The following is a 16159-nucleotide window of genomic DNA, read 5'->3' as shown; positions in this document are numbered from 1 at the left end:
ATTCAGTCTCCAAAGAGCTGATACTCTTCTATGAGACTGTGTCCATCGGGCTGCAGTCAGCAGCTCTTGCCCATACGTTTTTTAACCACCATCCCCAAAATTGCAGACATGAGGGGAATGTTCTACACTGTCACCAGGGGGCAGTTTATGCTGAGCCACTGAAGGAGAGGGGGAGGATGGAAGAGGGAGAACAGGAAAAAGCAGGGAGGAGAAGAGTGCTGGCAGAAGGAAGGGCAGAAGAGAGTGTAGGTGAAAGGGGGGAGGGAGAGAGAGACAGAATTAGAGAAGAGGGGTAGAGATGTTGTAAACAACCCCCTTGTTTGTGCCAAGGAAAATCCCTGTGGCCACATATGTTCGCTGACCCGAACTGGTTTGTGATGAATGCTCATCTCTCACTCACACATGAAAGCCTCTGGGGAAAAAAAAAGGGAGTTGGAAAGCAGGAGGGAGATGGTGAAAGAAAGATGTAGAGGGAGAGGAGGAGGGGGGAATGGAGGGTGGGGAGATAGGGAAGGGGAAAGGAGGACAGAGACTGGGGGACAAATGAAAGGGAAAATGAAACCCATATTTAAAGCATTGTCACTAAGATCAAGGGCAGGAAGAGACATGTCTTTATATGAAAGGGATGGGGAGAGGAGAGATGGGCCGAGATTTATAATATAAACTGATTTGGTGTGCTGACATGATTTCCTCTGATATAATAATGGAAGCCCCAAGCCCGGAGAGGAAGGTCTGCCTCTGCACTGAGCTCATAGGCTGTCCATGTGTCTGAGCCACCAGACCCTCCACACCCTGACTGAGGGGGTGGACGGGGTTTCCTACATACAGTACTAGCCCTTTAGATTTCACCAGAACTTGGGAACCTGCTGGAAATGGACACTTAACACCCCTGTAGTCATAGGACCAAAAAAAAAAAAAGGGGGGGGGGCAGGGTTTGCTATAATAAGCCATAAATCCAGTGTTTTTATTAAGACCATGATTTTTTAGTATCTAGCAAAGTTATGAATTTAAGCTCCCAGGCTCATCTTTTGAAAGTGTTATGTAGGTTTCCTTTGAGGATGAGGACTGATAGGTCAGATATATTGATTGCTTTGTGAAAAGTGTTCACCCACAGGGGACCTGGTGTTCATGCCTTTTATCATTTTCCTGTATGTGTTCATTTGAGAGCACAGCGATTGTCTAGCTTCACTCACATAGTTGTTGTTGGAGCATTTAGTGAACTGAATGAGGTATACCACATGTTGTATACCTGGGGGACTTCTGCGCAAAAAATTAAAAATTCTGCACACAATATTTTAAAATTCTGCAGATTTTATTTGTCAAAATAACACTACATAATCACCCCAGTTTTAATTATTTTGGTAATTTATTTTAAAATACCTGCCAGCAAGTATGTCTGTATCAATACAGACACACATACAAAATTCCCCAGGAGTAGAAAGTTAAAGAAACCCCTATGACAACTCAATTTCTGTTTCTCTGCCTCCTGCCCCCCCCGAGCCCAGTCGTGGGGCCAGACACCCACAACCCCTCCCCTGCAGAGCCCAGCCGTGCTCCCCCACCGATACACCCAAACCTCCTACCCCCCAAGCTCAACCACAGGGCACCCCCGCCCAGACTGCCCCTCCCAGGTCCCCAGAACCCAGTCACGCCCTCCCCCCCAGCCCAGACACCTGCCCCCTACCCCTCAGAGCCCAGGGATCAAGAGGAAGAAACAGTCTCATGCTGAGTCCCCAGCTTGTGTGGAGTTTCCTGCATGCCACCGTCTCTTTCCCTCAGGGCGTGCTGGAAACTGCAGCTGTTGGGAACTCTCTACCTTCCTCCCCCTCCTCCCAGCAGTGTCTTCTATGAGCGAGCTGGGCTCTGCTGGGTCCAGCGGCCCCTAGTGGCGGCCAGCAGCACTTCAGCCCATTTCTGGGGGGGAGGAAATTCTGCGCACACATTAATTTCTGCAAAATTCTGCATTGCGCAGTGTAACGTGGCTGGTTCTGGCGGGGCCCAACTGAGAGTGCCAATTCAGGATAAATTGCTTAAAGCAGGGCAGTTACAGCCCAAGGCTGGGGTTTCTAGGCACACCAAGGCAAACCAAACCAGCCAAACAGAGAAGACTTTGGTTTTACCCCACTGGCTAACCACAAGTCACACAAGCAATTCCCTTAGACACTCCAGTTTCCCAGTATCCCCAGCAGTGCCACACGTTATGGGGACAAATGGTTATGATAACCAGTACCCCAGTAAAAGAAAAAAGGTTCTCTCAATCCCAAAGGACCAAGCCCCAGACCCAGGTCAATATACAAATCCGATCTTACCCACAAATCACGCTGTTGCCAATCCTTTAGAATCTAAAATCTAAAGGTTTATTCATAAAAGGAAAAAAGATATAGATGAGAGCTAGAATTGGTTAAATGGAATCAGTTACATACAGTAATGGCAAAGTTCTTGGTTCAGGCTTGCAGCAGTGAAAGAATAAACAGCAGGTTCAAATCAAGTCTCTGGAGAACATCCACAGCTGGGATGGGTCATTCAGTCCTTTGTTCAATGCTTCAGCATAGCAAAGTTCCTCCAGAGGTATGAAGCAGGATTGAAGACAAGATGGAGGAGCTGCAGCAGGAATATGAATCACTTTCCTTCTCAAACCAGGTTTTGCTTGAATGGTCATAATCCTAGTATTCTACAATCATGGTAAAAACAGGGCAGACAAGACCTTAATGTATACTGAATAAAAAATAAAGGAAAAAAATAGGAAAATAAGTGTTATGGCTTTTGGAGGGAGGAAAAAATAATAAAATGTTCAGGCCTTTCCTTTATACATCATAAAGAAGTAAAAAAGAGCAAAGAATAAAAACCCAATATATATTTTCCTTTGAGAGTGCACTTCTCTGGGTACAACTGGCCAGGGACTTGCCAAGAACGGGGTGAGCAGCCCCCCTCCCCCCCCGGCAATTCAGAATGAATCCTGGGTTCCTTCAGCATAAGAGGGGGACACTAGACTGAAGACACTTGACACAGATTTGACACCCTGACACGTCAGCTTCACTGCAATGGAACCCAAACCCCTTGAAATTTCACAGGTGTAGTCTTAAATAGACTAGGTAGACTAGAATAGATAGAACATCTGTAGAAAATGTGGGCAAGGTGTTTTGGAGATGGATATTTTTTGTAGCCTCTTCACTGCTTGAACATTATAACAGGGCTCTGGAGACAACCCACCAGAATTAAGGTTGCATAAATTTCCATGATGATTCCGTTTCCAGACATTTACAGCTTTGAGAAGCTATTACATTTGTGGGCTGAGATTTCCTGATTTGGTTTCAAGGTGAACATTTTGTTTCCTTGAAACGTTTCAAGGGGAGAAATTTTTTTTTTTCAGTGAAAGGGAAATGGGAGGGAAATGTCTCTATTTGCAGCCTTTCCCCTAAGGTGTGGCTCAAGCCCCACCTTTTTCCTCCCTCTCACCCTCAGTGGTATTGCTTCTGGGTTCTTTATCTTGGCATCTGGTGCCTCCACCCACGGGGGACCCCGCTAGTGCCTGGAACACAAGAACTCTGTCCCTTGGGAAAATGTTTTCTGTCAAATAATATAGTAGGAGTGTAGTCCAGTACACAGGGAATAAAATAATTATCACAATCCCAAAAGTAACAATACAGCAACAGGGGGGACTTTATTAGGTAAATGATATCCCACAAAGGATAGGGGATTATGAATGAATGGGAGTAACTAGAATAATAAAATATCAACAATATCTTAAACCCTCCCCCACCCCAGATTTAGATGGGCCCAGCTCCCTCCTAGCACCTGCCTAGGCAGATGGTGGATAGGGAGTCAGTTCTTTACTGGGTGATACAGCACCGTAATCATTGATCAACTTAAAACTCACAAGCAAAATAAATAACATGGATTTCTTACATGATCTCCACCCCCAGAAGGGTAGGATTGTGCTGAGGGTCCCTGGTCTGGAGTCCATTGGAAGGTGAAGCTGGCTCTCGGCAGCCTAACTCAGGGTATCTCTTCACTACCAACGTGAATGCGCTGCTGCGGCAGCGCTGCCATGGTAGTGCTTTCACGTTGCTGTGTAGTTGTGGCATCAGCGCTGGGAGAGTTTTACTCTCCTAAGCGCTGTAAAAAAACCACCCCCACGAGGAGAGTAGCTCCCAGCGCTGGGGCACTGTCTACACTGCCACCTTACAGCGCTGAAACTTGCATCGCTCAGGGGGGTGTTTTTTCACACCCCTGAGCAAGACAGGTTCAGCGCTGTAAAGTGGCAATGTAGACAAGGCCTTAGAATCACTCCTGAACCTCCTGGCTTGCTAGTCTCTGCTGGACTGATGCTGTTTAATGACCCAGTAACCTCCCACTGAGTTCAAATTTCCCTTTGGGTAGGAATGGGAAGTTGAATGGGGACCTGCCAGGCTGAGATGCTTCTTTCTCCGCCCCAACAGACAACACCAAAAGTAAAACCAAACCCTTTGTCTTTGAGTTCTTGTTTATGATTAGTTCTTGATGTAACTTCCAGCTTGTTCTAACTCCATCCTGGACTCTAGACAATCTGGAAAACAAACTCCTGAACCGTTGTAGCCATTGCTGATGTAGTGCAGGGGTAAGTCCTCTAGATCAGTGGTTTTCAGTCTTTTTTCATTTGTGGACCCCTAAAAAATTTTGAACAGAGGTGGGAATCCTTTGGAAATCTTAGACATAGTCTGGGACCCCCAGGTGTCTGTTGACCACAGGTTGAAAACTACTGCACTAAAGGCTCACTGTAATATTCCAGGAACAACCAACTCCATGGGGGGTTTTATGAACCATGCGTAAGAAAAACTTGCAGCTTTATATAATAGAGGCCAAATGATTGAGATTAGAGTTGTTTTGTCAGTGCAATAGCCCTCCCCAAGGAACAGTGTGCAGTCTTGTCATATAGAAAATTGGTTTTGATTTGACTGAGTTATAAATGTTTGAAAATCATGTACTGTTCGTGCAGTTGTGTGTTTGGTTTTTTTGGTTAAACTTGGTAAGTGCACACCTAAGGAAAAATGTGTTCTGTATGGGTGAGTGGCTAATTTTGCTTTACAGCGAACTGTCAAGACTACAGAATGGCTCCATACCACACTGGATAACCTTTCCAAATGTTTTGGGCAAATTCAAGATATGGTAAAAAGGATAATTCTGCTGCTTCAGTAGCATATCTTCCTACCAAAATGCCTCACTGGCATAAGAGAATATATATCGGGCTGTGAGCCCAGGCAGTCCTACATTCTACCCCTAACTCTTACACTGACTGAGCTTAATATAGTGAAAATCATCTTAAGTGCCCAACAGTAATCAATTGCTTGCTGGAGGAGGTCTTGTAATAACCTTGAGAAGAAATTATCTTTGAAGCAGTCTTTTAAATGGCATCTGCAAAGTCAAAAAAAAAAAGAGGGCTCATTCTTTATTTTGTATCAAGAAGGCCTGAAAGGTTTTATTTTTAAAGAACATTTTCGCTGTTTCATTCTCCTGCTTGTGTTTCATATTAGAAATTTGGGTCCTGTCTAAGCTGGAAGACTCAATAAAGAACTAGTAAAATGATGACATCACAAGAGGCAAGAGTGTGGAGGCTGAACAGTTGAAAGGGGAACAGATTTTAGTGGGGCTGTTTAAAACTTTAGGAGCCTTTTTGTTTTTGTAAACATCTATTTAACTTCATTGACTAATGAACATTTTGGAGAAGAGAAGCTTGTATTAAAAGTTCAACACCCCTGACCGATCAAATGAAGAGTGAGTGCTTACATTATGCACTGTTTACACTCCCTAACAGATGCTCCAGCAAAACCAAGGAAAACCAGATACTCCTGATATTTCGAAGGCAAAAAACAGGCAGGAAAAAAATGTCAGGCCACTTTTATATGCCCTAAAGGGCAGCCTGACTGTAGTAGGACTATGCAGAAGAGGAGGTGCTTGACTCAGTAGCAAATGTTGCCAGGATCAGCCTTTCAGTTGTAGAAGAAAATATTTAATACTGTATTACTAGAGGAATAATAGGTGATCATACGATTAGATTATCACAATGCATATGCGGAGTAAAGTTGGGCATTTAGTCTTAACTTTCTTGACTTTCCTTTTCTGACTCATTAACTGTGTACAACCTGACACTAACATAGGGATTTTTTTTTTTACACTGAAATTCCCCAATTTGAAAGCTTTTAAAAAACCAAAACAACCGCAACAACAAAGAAAAGAAAAAAGCAGGGTGGATTGATTTTAAATCCAAGTGATTTAAATTACTCACTTTAAACATGATTTAAATCAGCAAGCAGGAAATCTTGGTTTGCATAATCTATTTTAATCTTGTTTGCATTTGTACTTTTTAGCTATTTTCCTAAAAAAGGTTGATTCTCATTTGTCAACTATTAAAGGATGTTGATTTGCAACTAAACGTACCCTTTACACTTGCTAAATTTGGTACTTTTTTCTTGCTAATCCGAGGGTTCACTATTCAGTATACATTCATTGAAGCAGTTACATAGTTTAACATATTCAGATTTTTAATATTTACATTTTTGTATTATATTAGAAAATGGTTAATGATGTATGGTTTTCTAGTTGACTGATTTTTTTTTTACTAATGTTTAATGTTAAGCTGTATTTGGATGGAACTGGAATTTAATTAAAAATGAACAAAAAAAGAATTTTAGTTTTACATAACTAATAGAAAAAAATCTTAAATGTGGTGGATCCATAAGAAAAAGGGAAGGGTATTTAAAAAAAAAAAGTTTTATCTGTCGTTAGTGAATTGAACTGATTGTTATTGGTCACCATGTCCAACAAGATTTTAGAACTAGTAGATCTCATCCTGTCACACATTGCTTCAATTCATAGCATCGAAGGGGAAAATAGGCTGTCCTGCTTTTTCAACTCCCAATTGGTTTCTCAACTTTGAATGAAATAGTCATTTGAACTGAACTAGTTGGAAATGAAATGAGGAAAATATTCTCTCTGCACCTGCAAAAGAGACAACTACTATCAAAAGCTGGTTTATCAATTCAACAAACTTTGGTTCCTGGTGCTTAGCCAGTGACTTCCACTTGTTCAGTGGTATGGCTTTCTTTAAAATTTCAGCAACAAACATGTAGTGCTTGAATGTTATTTTTATTGAATGTAAATGATTTGAATAGATTACAGTAAAATTAGACCTTAATATAGGTTGTGATAATTTCAAATTTAATTTTAATTGGATTTATTTTAAAAAAATAAAAATGTATTTAATTTAAATAACAAAATAGTATTTAAATTAAAAAATATATATTTTGTGTGTTTTTAAATTATCTATTTTTATCCACCCTAGAAAAAAGGATTATCACTGTCCAAAGCTCCAGGTCTCTGCTGATTTACAGTTTGTGCAAATTTCTTAATCTCAGGCCATTTGGCGATCCTGACATCCTTGACAGAAGCTAGCAGAACCCTTGAATGGAGGCCTCATGTTCTGAGAAAAGAATACTCCTTAAAATTAGCAATTTCTGTATTAAAAGATCAGCATTTAGAATTTCACATCGGTATAACCTCTGCTTAATTACCTTAACTGCTTGGAATTAGCTAAATATATGTTAAATCTGTCCCAGTAACTTTCATATCAGTAACATAAGTAGAATATGGGTACAGAGATTCTCACTCATTAAAGAAAAAATTTGCAGCATTTTAAGGAAGGCATGTCCAACAAGAAATCCAACCTCCCAAGTCTCATTTGGATGAATTTAGAACCCCCTCTCTTATATGATATGGTCTCTTCTATAACATTGCCCTGTACTTTGTTATTTTGGGACTGCAGACTGTAAAGAAGTAATTTTTATTAAGAGTAAAGTCTGCTGCTGTATTTGATACTGAACTTATATGAAAATTGCTATTGGTGGGTACGTTTTTGAACTGTGTTCATAAGAGCTGCCATACTGGGTCAGACCATGGTCCATCTTGCCCATAATCCTGTCTCTGACAGTGGCCGGTACCAGAGCCTCAGGGGTAGTGTATAAAACAGGGCAATTATGGAGTGATTCATCCCATCTTCCATGCCCAGTGTGGCAGTCAGCGGTTTAGGGCCGCTCCGAGCATGGGGTTGCATCCCTGACCATCTTGGCTAATAACCATTGTTTGGCTTTTCTTATTTGTTTTGCTTGTTTTATTTAGTCATTCTTTTAAAAAATAGCTACTACTATTAGGACAACACTCCAATCTGTCTTATTTCACTGCGCCACACTATTTTCCAGAACTGGACGTATTTCTAAACTGGTTAAAGCTGGACTGTGGTATCTGTGTATTTTTTACCATAATATTTCTTATTGCCACCTAAATAAAAAAAAATATGTAAAAAAAAGAGACAGCCAATAGCCAGAAAAATCAATATTTTAACTTTATTATGACAGTTTGAATATAGGTCACCTGAAAAATACAAATTAGTTCCCCTGTTATGAGACGTTGCAAACAAGAAATCATAAAATTGCACAGTGTTAATGCTGTTCTATAAACTTATTTCTGTGAGGCAACAGATTACAAGATCCTACAGTAATAAATTACTGCTCAGAGGTGTATCTGTCTGTATGAGGGGAACTAAAAAATCCTGTTGAATGTGTAGTATATTCCTGCTGAGAGAATTATTAAAATTGCTATCCTGAAGAGAAGAGAGCTCAACATGTAAAATGTGTAAGTGTTGAATCCTGAGGGCTGTGGGTTTCCAGAAGGCAATGGGAGTTTTAGCTACTCAGCAGCTCTCAAAAGATATGCTGGATAATGAAGAAAATGAAATTAAATGTAGCATTTCATAATGAAAATAATATTAAAAGATGCAACACAGGTGTATCAAAGGCTGCTGAAACAACTCTATGATATGTAGATTACTTGAGAATGTTTTGAGAGAGGCAGTTTTAAGGTGGCACATGTTTCACACTGTTATATCCTGAATTCTGATCCATTTGCTGGGTGACCATAATGTGGTGTGAATGTAGTTTCTTACATTTTAGTTTCCTTATTTGGCTTGTCATGACTCCAAAGTGACTAGGTCTAGGAACTCCCCATTTGTTTTAATATGTTGGCTTGGCAAGGATTGGAGCCTTTGACCAGAATTTTGGGGTTTGTGGGTATAATTATTTTCTAATTTGGGGTTTTGTGGGAGGGGTCTACAGGAAGCCATGATGGGCAAGGGATGGGGCTAGTTTTGGGAGAGTGAGAGGGGGAAAGATCGAGGTGGGGGGGCAGGGAACTGTGTAGGAGGGAGTAAAAACCAATGAGGAGTCCTTGTGGCACCTTAGAGACTAACAGATTTATTTGGGCATAAGCTTTCGTGGCCTATAACCCACTTCATCAGATGCATGGAGTGGAAAATACAGTAGGAAGGTATAAATACACAGCACATGAAAAGGTGGGAGTTGCCTTACCGAGTGGGGGGGGAGGGGGGTCAGTGCTAACGAGACCAGTTCAATTAGGGTGGATGTGGCCCATTTCCAACAGTAGACAAGAAGGGGTGAATATCAACAGAGGAAAATTATTTTTTTGTAGTGACCCAGCCATTCCCAGGCCTAATTTGATGGTGTCAAGTTTGCAAATTAATTCCAGTTCTGCAGTTTCTCACTGAAGTCTGTGTTTTTGAAATTTTTTTTGTTGAAGAATTGCCAGTTTTAAGGCTGTTATTAAGTGTCCAGGGAGATTGCGTAGAGACTGTCTCATTTGTCCCATGTATATGGCAGAGGGGCATTGCTGGAGGGAGTGTGCAAAGAGCAGAGACAAGAGGAGAGTATAGGAGGGAATGAGCAACATGAGGTATTGAGAGGAAATAAGGTCCACCTAGCAGCATTTTTACCGTTTCCCAAATAAATCTACTAAATCCACTTTACATGCCCCTCCCTACATGATGATGGGAGAATCAGGGACCTTAATGAAAGGGGGGAGGCGATGGAAGCTCCTATCTGGGAGACATAGGAAGCCATATGGAGAGGGGGTGAAACAGATTGATGAGCAACATGGACCGTTCCTGTGAGCTCCGCAGGGAATCCTGTCACTAAGCAATTCTTAAATGTTTTGTAAAAATGTAAGGAAATTCCTGGCCAAAATCTTTGGTAAATTTGAAGTAATCCTTTAAAAATCTTCCCAATCTGAACAGTTCTTAGTTTGAGTCAATATATTCAGAATAGAGAAGGAGAGAATGGAAATTCCTCTTTATCCCCTTTCCTTTTTATCTTGCCCCATAATTTGAGAACAAGGGGTGACTATGAAATGAATGAGTAGTCAAGTTAGAATGAACGAATAGTCAAGGGAATGCATTTTAGGCAGAATATCATTAACCAGTGGAATTCACTGCTATGGAAAGTCATGGAGATCGATACTGTAGCTGGATTTGGGGGGAGGAGGAAGGGAGAGTGGACAGTTTTATGATCAATAATTTTTTGTGTGTGAGCACTAAAATAACAGTAAGGATAACAAGATTGTCAAATCTTATAAGACTTAAGATTGCTTCATGGATCAAGGAGGGATGTTAACGCAGTATAGAATGTTGCTCAGTTGACTGGAATGTTGTATGAGGAACTTTTGTCTTCTGCTAAAATATTCGGTGGTGTCCCCTGCCAGAGATGGGGTACAGGACTAAAAGGATCAAGTGATGTGATCTGGTATGGATACTACATTAGGTAGGATATTGCACTAGATAGATTGTTGGCCTGATCTAACATGGCGGGAGGCTGGATTCCTAGCAGGATCTACTTTCCCTCCATGATGGGGTACTGGACTAAACAGAGCAGTGGTGTGATCTGTGTTGGTGGAAGGCAGGATCCTGGATGAGGTAGGCCACTAGTCTGACTAAATGTGGCAGGGACGCAGGATTAGATGGGACCATTGATCTGATCCAGGACATGCAGCCATTGAGAGTGGGGAAGAGGAGGGGAAACAGTGCTGTGCTTGTAAATGTCCTGCACTCTTGTTGCATACCTTTGCATTGGAGTTATGTCATTGGAGGGCCATGTTCCCCACATGTGCCGTGCATGCACAGTCTTGTCTGTTTCTGATGCATCTTGTCTTTTTTAAATATTCACCATTGGAGGGAGAGCCCTGTCAGCTCCAGGCTGCATGTATCCGTTAGTCCGTGAAATATCCATGCGCTCGATAAAGATTACCTGGGTCGCTGGAGAGAAGCCATCTGGGGAATATACTGCCTGCCAGCAGCCCGGGGCCCAGGCTTTCTTTCTTCTCAGATTTTCATGCTCTGCGTTTGGGTACACTTAAGCAGAGGGAATGACTCAAACCTGATTTAGAAAATGTTCTTTGTTCATCAAAAAATAAACCCATTGGCTGTTCCATCAGAATGAAGCCATGCCCCGGGAACATGCTGGTGAAGCAAAGAGATGTCAAAGTGCCACCCCAGTGCCAGATTGTGCCATTCAGGCACTGATGACTATGGTGTGGTGCAGAGTTGCAGCACCTCAGAGGTGGCTTAGGGAAGGATTGTGCCTCATGGAGGAGAGATGTGGCCCTGCTTCCACCCTGCCTCCTTTGGTGTGATGTGCATCCCTAAAAGCATACAAAGGGAGAAATCCCTGCACTCACTTGATACTGTTGTTGTGTCCTCCTTGGGCTCCCCCCCTCTATAAAGCCTTGGGACATGCTCACCTTTAATATTCTTTTCACAAAGTTGTTTTAAATGGTATTTCCTAATTTTTATAGAAAACAAAATGAAAGAATCATAGAATCATAGAATCATAGAATATCAGGGTTGGAAGGGACCCCAGAAGGTCATCTAGTCCAACCCCCTGCTCAAAGCAGGACCAATTCCCAGTTAAATCATCCCAGCCAGGGCTTTGTCAAGCCTGACCTTAAAAACCTCTAAGGAAGGAGATTCTACCACCTCCCTAGGTAACGCATTCCAGTGTTTCACCACCCTCTTAGTGAAAAAGTTTTTCCTAATATCCAATTTAAACCTCCCCCAGAGGTTTAAAGAGAAACAGTAACAAACAAGCAAACGGAATTTTAAATTCCAGGCCTTCAGAGTGCTGTTGACTCGCAAAAAATACCAGCATGTGTAAATACCATACAATGACCTTCCACCCTTCTCCTTTCTTACTGGTCTCAGAAACGAGGTGCATTGATGTGGGATATTTGTGTGTGTAGCTTATGCTACTGTAGCCAGTGCTGTACTGCTTTGGACCTAAATAGAGGACTTTAATCTCCAAGGGTAATGAAGTTTGGCATCTTCCACCAGGGCTAAAATTTCTTAGGAAAGAAATGTAGAATGGTTGCTTGGATAGGGCTTGATCCTTGGAGGTGCCAAGTATACTGGACTCCTGGGAAAGTCAATAGGTTGTAAGAGACTTGGCCAAAATCATTTAACAGTGGCAATTGGTGGAGCTGGGATTAAAACACAGCCTTTGCATCTGGTGCCTTAACCACTGGATCAAGCTGAATCCCAGAGATCATCCACTGAGTCACTGAATTGTAGACCTTTCCCTAGATCGTAGGGGAAAGCTGGGAACCGAATTCTGACTCCTGGATGAGGCCAGGCATTATCTCAGAACACAGATCTCTCTGCGAGTGGGGTATGTGGGGCTGGGAACACAGTATATTCCCTCCAGGGGATGAGATGCAGGAAGGAGTCTTGTAGGGAACATATCGAGTTTGAGCAGCTGATGCTTGGAAAAGCACAAAAGACTATATATATAATTTTTTTTTTAAAAAACAGAAATACTTCTGGATACAACAGGAGAGACCTCGGAAATCGGCTGGACCACCCACCCTCCTGATGGGGTAAGTGCTCCCTGACCCTCTTTCTTCCTCCACCAACTGTGGGAGGGCTTACACAGCCATCGGGGAAGGTGGGGTTGGAGCAGAATAGGTTTCTTTTCCGGTTTTCTTGCATATGGAGTATCCAAAGTGCTTTACATTGTGCTGACTCAGATACTGGACCACACAGGCAAAGGCATTAGAAGCATGTAACTGAGAGAGTGGGATACTAGAGCTACAATCTTAGGTTCATTTCCAGCTCTCTTGGTGTTTTTCCCTGTTCAGAAGTACTTATGAAATCTTCAGCTTCCACAGGGACAGCCCAGCTGAGTCAGAGCTGGGTGCAAGGGGGCTGTGTTTAACTCCTTCTCCAACGGATGCTCTGTCTGTTTTGCGCTGACTCTGTCTCTCTTTTGTGTGTGTCTTCTCTGTCTTAAGATGGGAAAGGCGAGGGCAAACAGAGTTGTCGCCATGGCATTTAGAATGCTAACATTGCACAGCAGTATCCCATTTCCCCCTAGTATTCTCCAGCAGTGCCGGCCTGAGGTACTCCCTGCCCAACAGAGGGTTGAACTGAACTTTGTTTAACACCTCCACTGCAGGGAAGCCCCTCTAACAGTGCAGCAGTCCTTGCTCTGAGTGCTTTTAGCATCAGGCATCAGCCCAAGTCCCAGTGTGGGGCCCCAGCACTGTTTGCCCAAGAGGCAAGTAGAAAGCTCAGATAGAAGGAGCCTCTTGTAGAGGTATTGAGTCCTGGTCCCTGTGATCCAGAGACCAGTGATCATTATATCCCAGATTTGCCGCATGTTTGAAACCCCTCTAACAACTTCTCCACCTCTCTCTCTGCTGCACATTCGTTACAGTGGGACGAGGTGAGTGTCCTAGACGACAAGAAGCTCCTGATCCGAACCTTTGAGGTCTGCAATGTGGCTGAGCCAGGCCAAAATAACTGGCTGCGCACTCACTTCATAGAGCGGTGTGGGGCCCACCGAGTCCACGTCCGTCTCCGCTTCTCTGTGCGTGACTGTGCCAGCATGCGGACCGTGGCTTCTTCCTGCAAGGAGACCTTCACCCTCTATTACTACCAGGCAGAAACTGACATGGCTACGCAGGATCTGCCTGAATGGCGCGAGGGGCCCTGGACCAAGGTGGATACCATTGCAGCTGACGAAAGCTTCTCACAGGTGGACAGCACTGGGAAGGTGGTGAAGATGAATGTCAAGGTGCGCAGCTTTGGGCCACTCACCCAGCGTGGCTTCTACCTGGCTTTCCAGGACTCAGGGGCCTGCATGTCACTGGTGGCTGTACAAGTCTTCTTCTACAAGTGCCCAGCTGTGGTGAGGGGGTTTGCCTCCTTCCCTGAGACCTTTGCCGGTGGGGAGAGGACCTCGCTGGTGGAGGCAGTGGGGACCTGTGTGGCAGACGCAGAGGAGGCAAGTACGGCAGGGTCCTCTGGTGTCAGGCTGCACTGCAATGGGGAAGGCGAGTGGATGGTGGCCATTGGGAGTTGCACCTGCAGGCCTGGCTACCAACCTGCTAACGACGAAGGAGCCTGCAAAGGTGAGAGACTACCTCCTTCCCCCACACTACCTATACCTTTTCCTGTTGGGTTTATAAGCCACAGAGAGCAGTTGTTGAAAGGTGCCAGAATGAGACCCCTGGAGAGCAAATCCTCTCCCCACCCCAGAGCAGGCATAACAGCAACCTCTTCACAATCAGTGAGTCTCAGCCCTGACTTAGGCTGACCTGACCTGGCGCTTCTAGGGCCAAAGAGGGGGGGGGGGGGTTGAGCCTCCATGGCCCATTCAGGGATGCTCTGTCTTCTGTTGAGGCTGCCAGCATATAGTGCCAGCAATGATGATGATTGGTGTGAAAAGATCAGCCGCCCACTAGGAATTGGACTCAACCCCTACTTCATCCTCAGTTCACACAAGACTCAGATTGGGCCTAAACCTGGGCAGTCCTGAGCATCCACATTCCACACTGAGTTTAAGATTTCCTGACTCTTAACCCTGTGCTCAGTCCCTTAGACTAAACTGCTTCTTAAGTGGTTTATATACAATGTAGATTCCTACTATGCTCCATCCAGCACTGACAGGCAGCCACCTCAGCACATAGCAACACAACACAGCAGTTTAGGTCAATGCGAGAAATAAGAGTAATGTATTATTTAGTTTCAACTGCAGGGGCAATTGTACACAGTCAGAATGTAATCTACCCAAATAAGAAATTGGCCAGGACATTGGGATTAAGATTCCTGTGGTCAATGCCCAGTGAAAAACGGCATGAGGTTTTTAAAGAACCTTATTTATATCACCTTGTACATGCATTATGTGAATTGATCGAGGGTGCAGTTAAGATTTTAGATGCATATCAATTAAGTCACAACCTTATCAAAATATTGTCATAAATGTAATAAAGTTAAATTGAAAAATCAAAAACAAAGTTTGACAGTTGGGAAATTCATAGTGCAGGTGATCTGCAAAGGAAAAAAAATTGCTCTGTGACTTTTTATTTGTTTCATGTTGTTTTAAAATGGATGGAAAAGTGGAGGCCTATTTCTCCTACTTGTTTTTCACCTTAGAAACAAGTGCCAAGTCCCATCTTTCCTGTTTTTGCTGGAAGGCTTTCTGGCTGACTCAGGGCTTGTCTCGACTTGGAAAACTGGTGCTTTTTGCAACGCAGTTAACTCAGTCAAGCTAGCTAAACTCTATTGAAATCTCCACTTAACACCAATGTAGACAAAGTTTAACACATTCAGCTTGATTAGACCTGCTAACTTCAAGCTAAAGTGTTAAAATGTCTGTCTTTTTCACCATCAGCAATAACTGAAGTGCAGGAAGGTCTGGCCTGGTTCCTCCAGTCCCTCTGTCCCCAGTTGAGCAGTAAGAATAACTGTCCAATCTCAAAAGTCCATCTACCTGACAGTGCACTCCAGTGTGTTGCTATCATTGGCATCTTTTGCCTTGTGGCATGCACCTTTCAGGTTTTTGATTCTTCACCTGTACTGAATTCCCATCCAGTAAATCCTCTCCTCTGCCAGGTTCTTGGAGATGTTCTTGTAGATATGTTGATTTTGGGTACATCTCCTCAAATCATGCTGTTTAGTGACCTCACACCAGATATCCACCAGAACCTTAGTGTCAGCCTCTGGCCAGCTGGCAACAGGCTGAGAGAAGGAACTCCCAGATGGCATTGATGTTCAAATGCTGTGTAGAAATGGAGCAGGCTGCCTGGATTATGGGGTTTAAACATCTCTGTGTATATAAACTGGTAGGTGACTTCTGGTGCAGGAGAAAGGAGTAGGTTCTTAGCAAGCTTCTGGAGACAGGGACTATCTTTTTTTGTTCTGAGTTTCTACAGTGTCTCGCTCCCAGAATAGGGTATGGGGGGGGGGGGAAGCATTGGAGGACTGTCAGGATCTGAGTTAGGTAGC

General features: G+C 43.3%; 1 protein-coding gene across 3 annotated transcripts in view; it reads left to right on the top strand.

The window, feature by feature from the left end:
• Nucleotides 1-16159, top strand: part of LOC140898617 (ephrin type-B receptor 5) — a 138877-nt gene that overhangs the window by 40848 nt on the left and 81870 nt on the right. For all 3 annotated transcript variants that reach the window (XM_073312682.2, XM_073312690.2, XM_073312699.1), the window contains exons 3-4: nt 12683-12747; nt 13587-14283. In XM_073312682.2, coding sequence (XP_073168783.1) covers nt 12683-12747; nt 13587-14283 — 762 coding nt within the window. The remainder of the gene's footprint in view (nt 1-12682; nt 12748-13586; nt 14284-16159) is intronic.

The sequence above is a fragment of the Lepidochelys kempii genome, chromosome 1 (genome assembly GCF_965140285.1).
Source record: "Lepidochelys kempii isolate rLepKem1 chromosome 1, rLepKem1.hap1, whole genome shotgun sequence".
Taxonomy (NCBI): domain Eukaryota; kingdom Metazoa; phylum Chordata; order Testudines; family Cheloniidae; genus Lepidochelys; species Lepidochelys kempii.
This window is presented reverse-complemented; position numbering and strand designations above follow the sequence as displayed.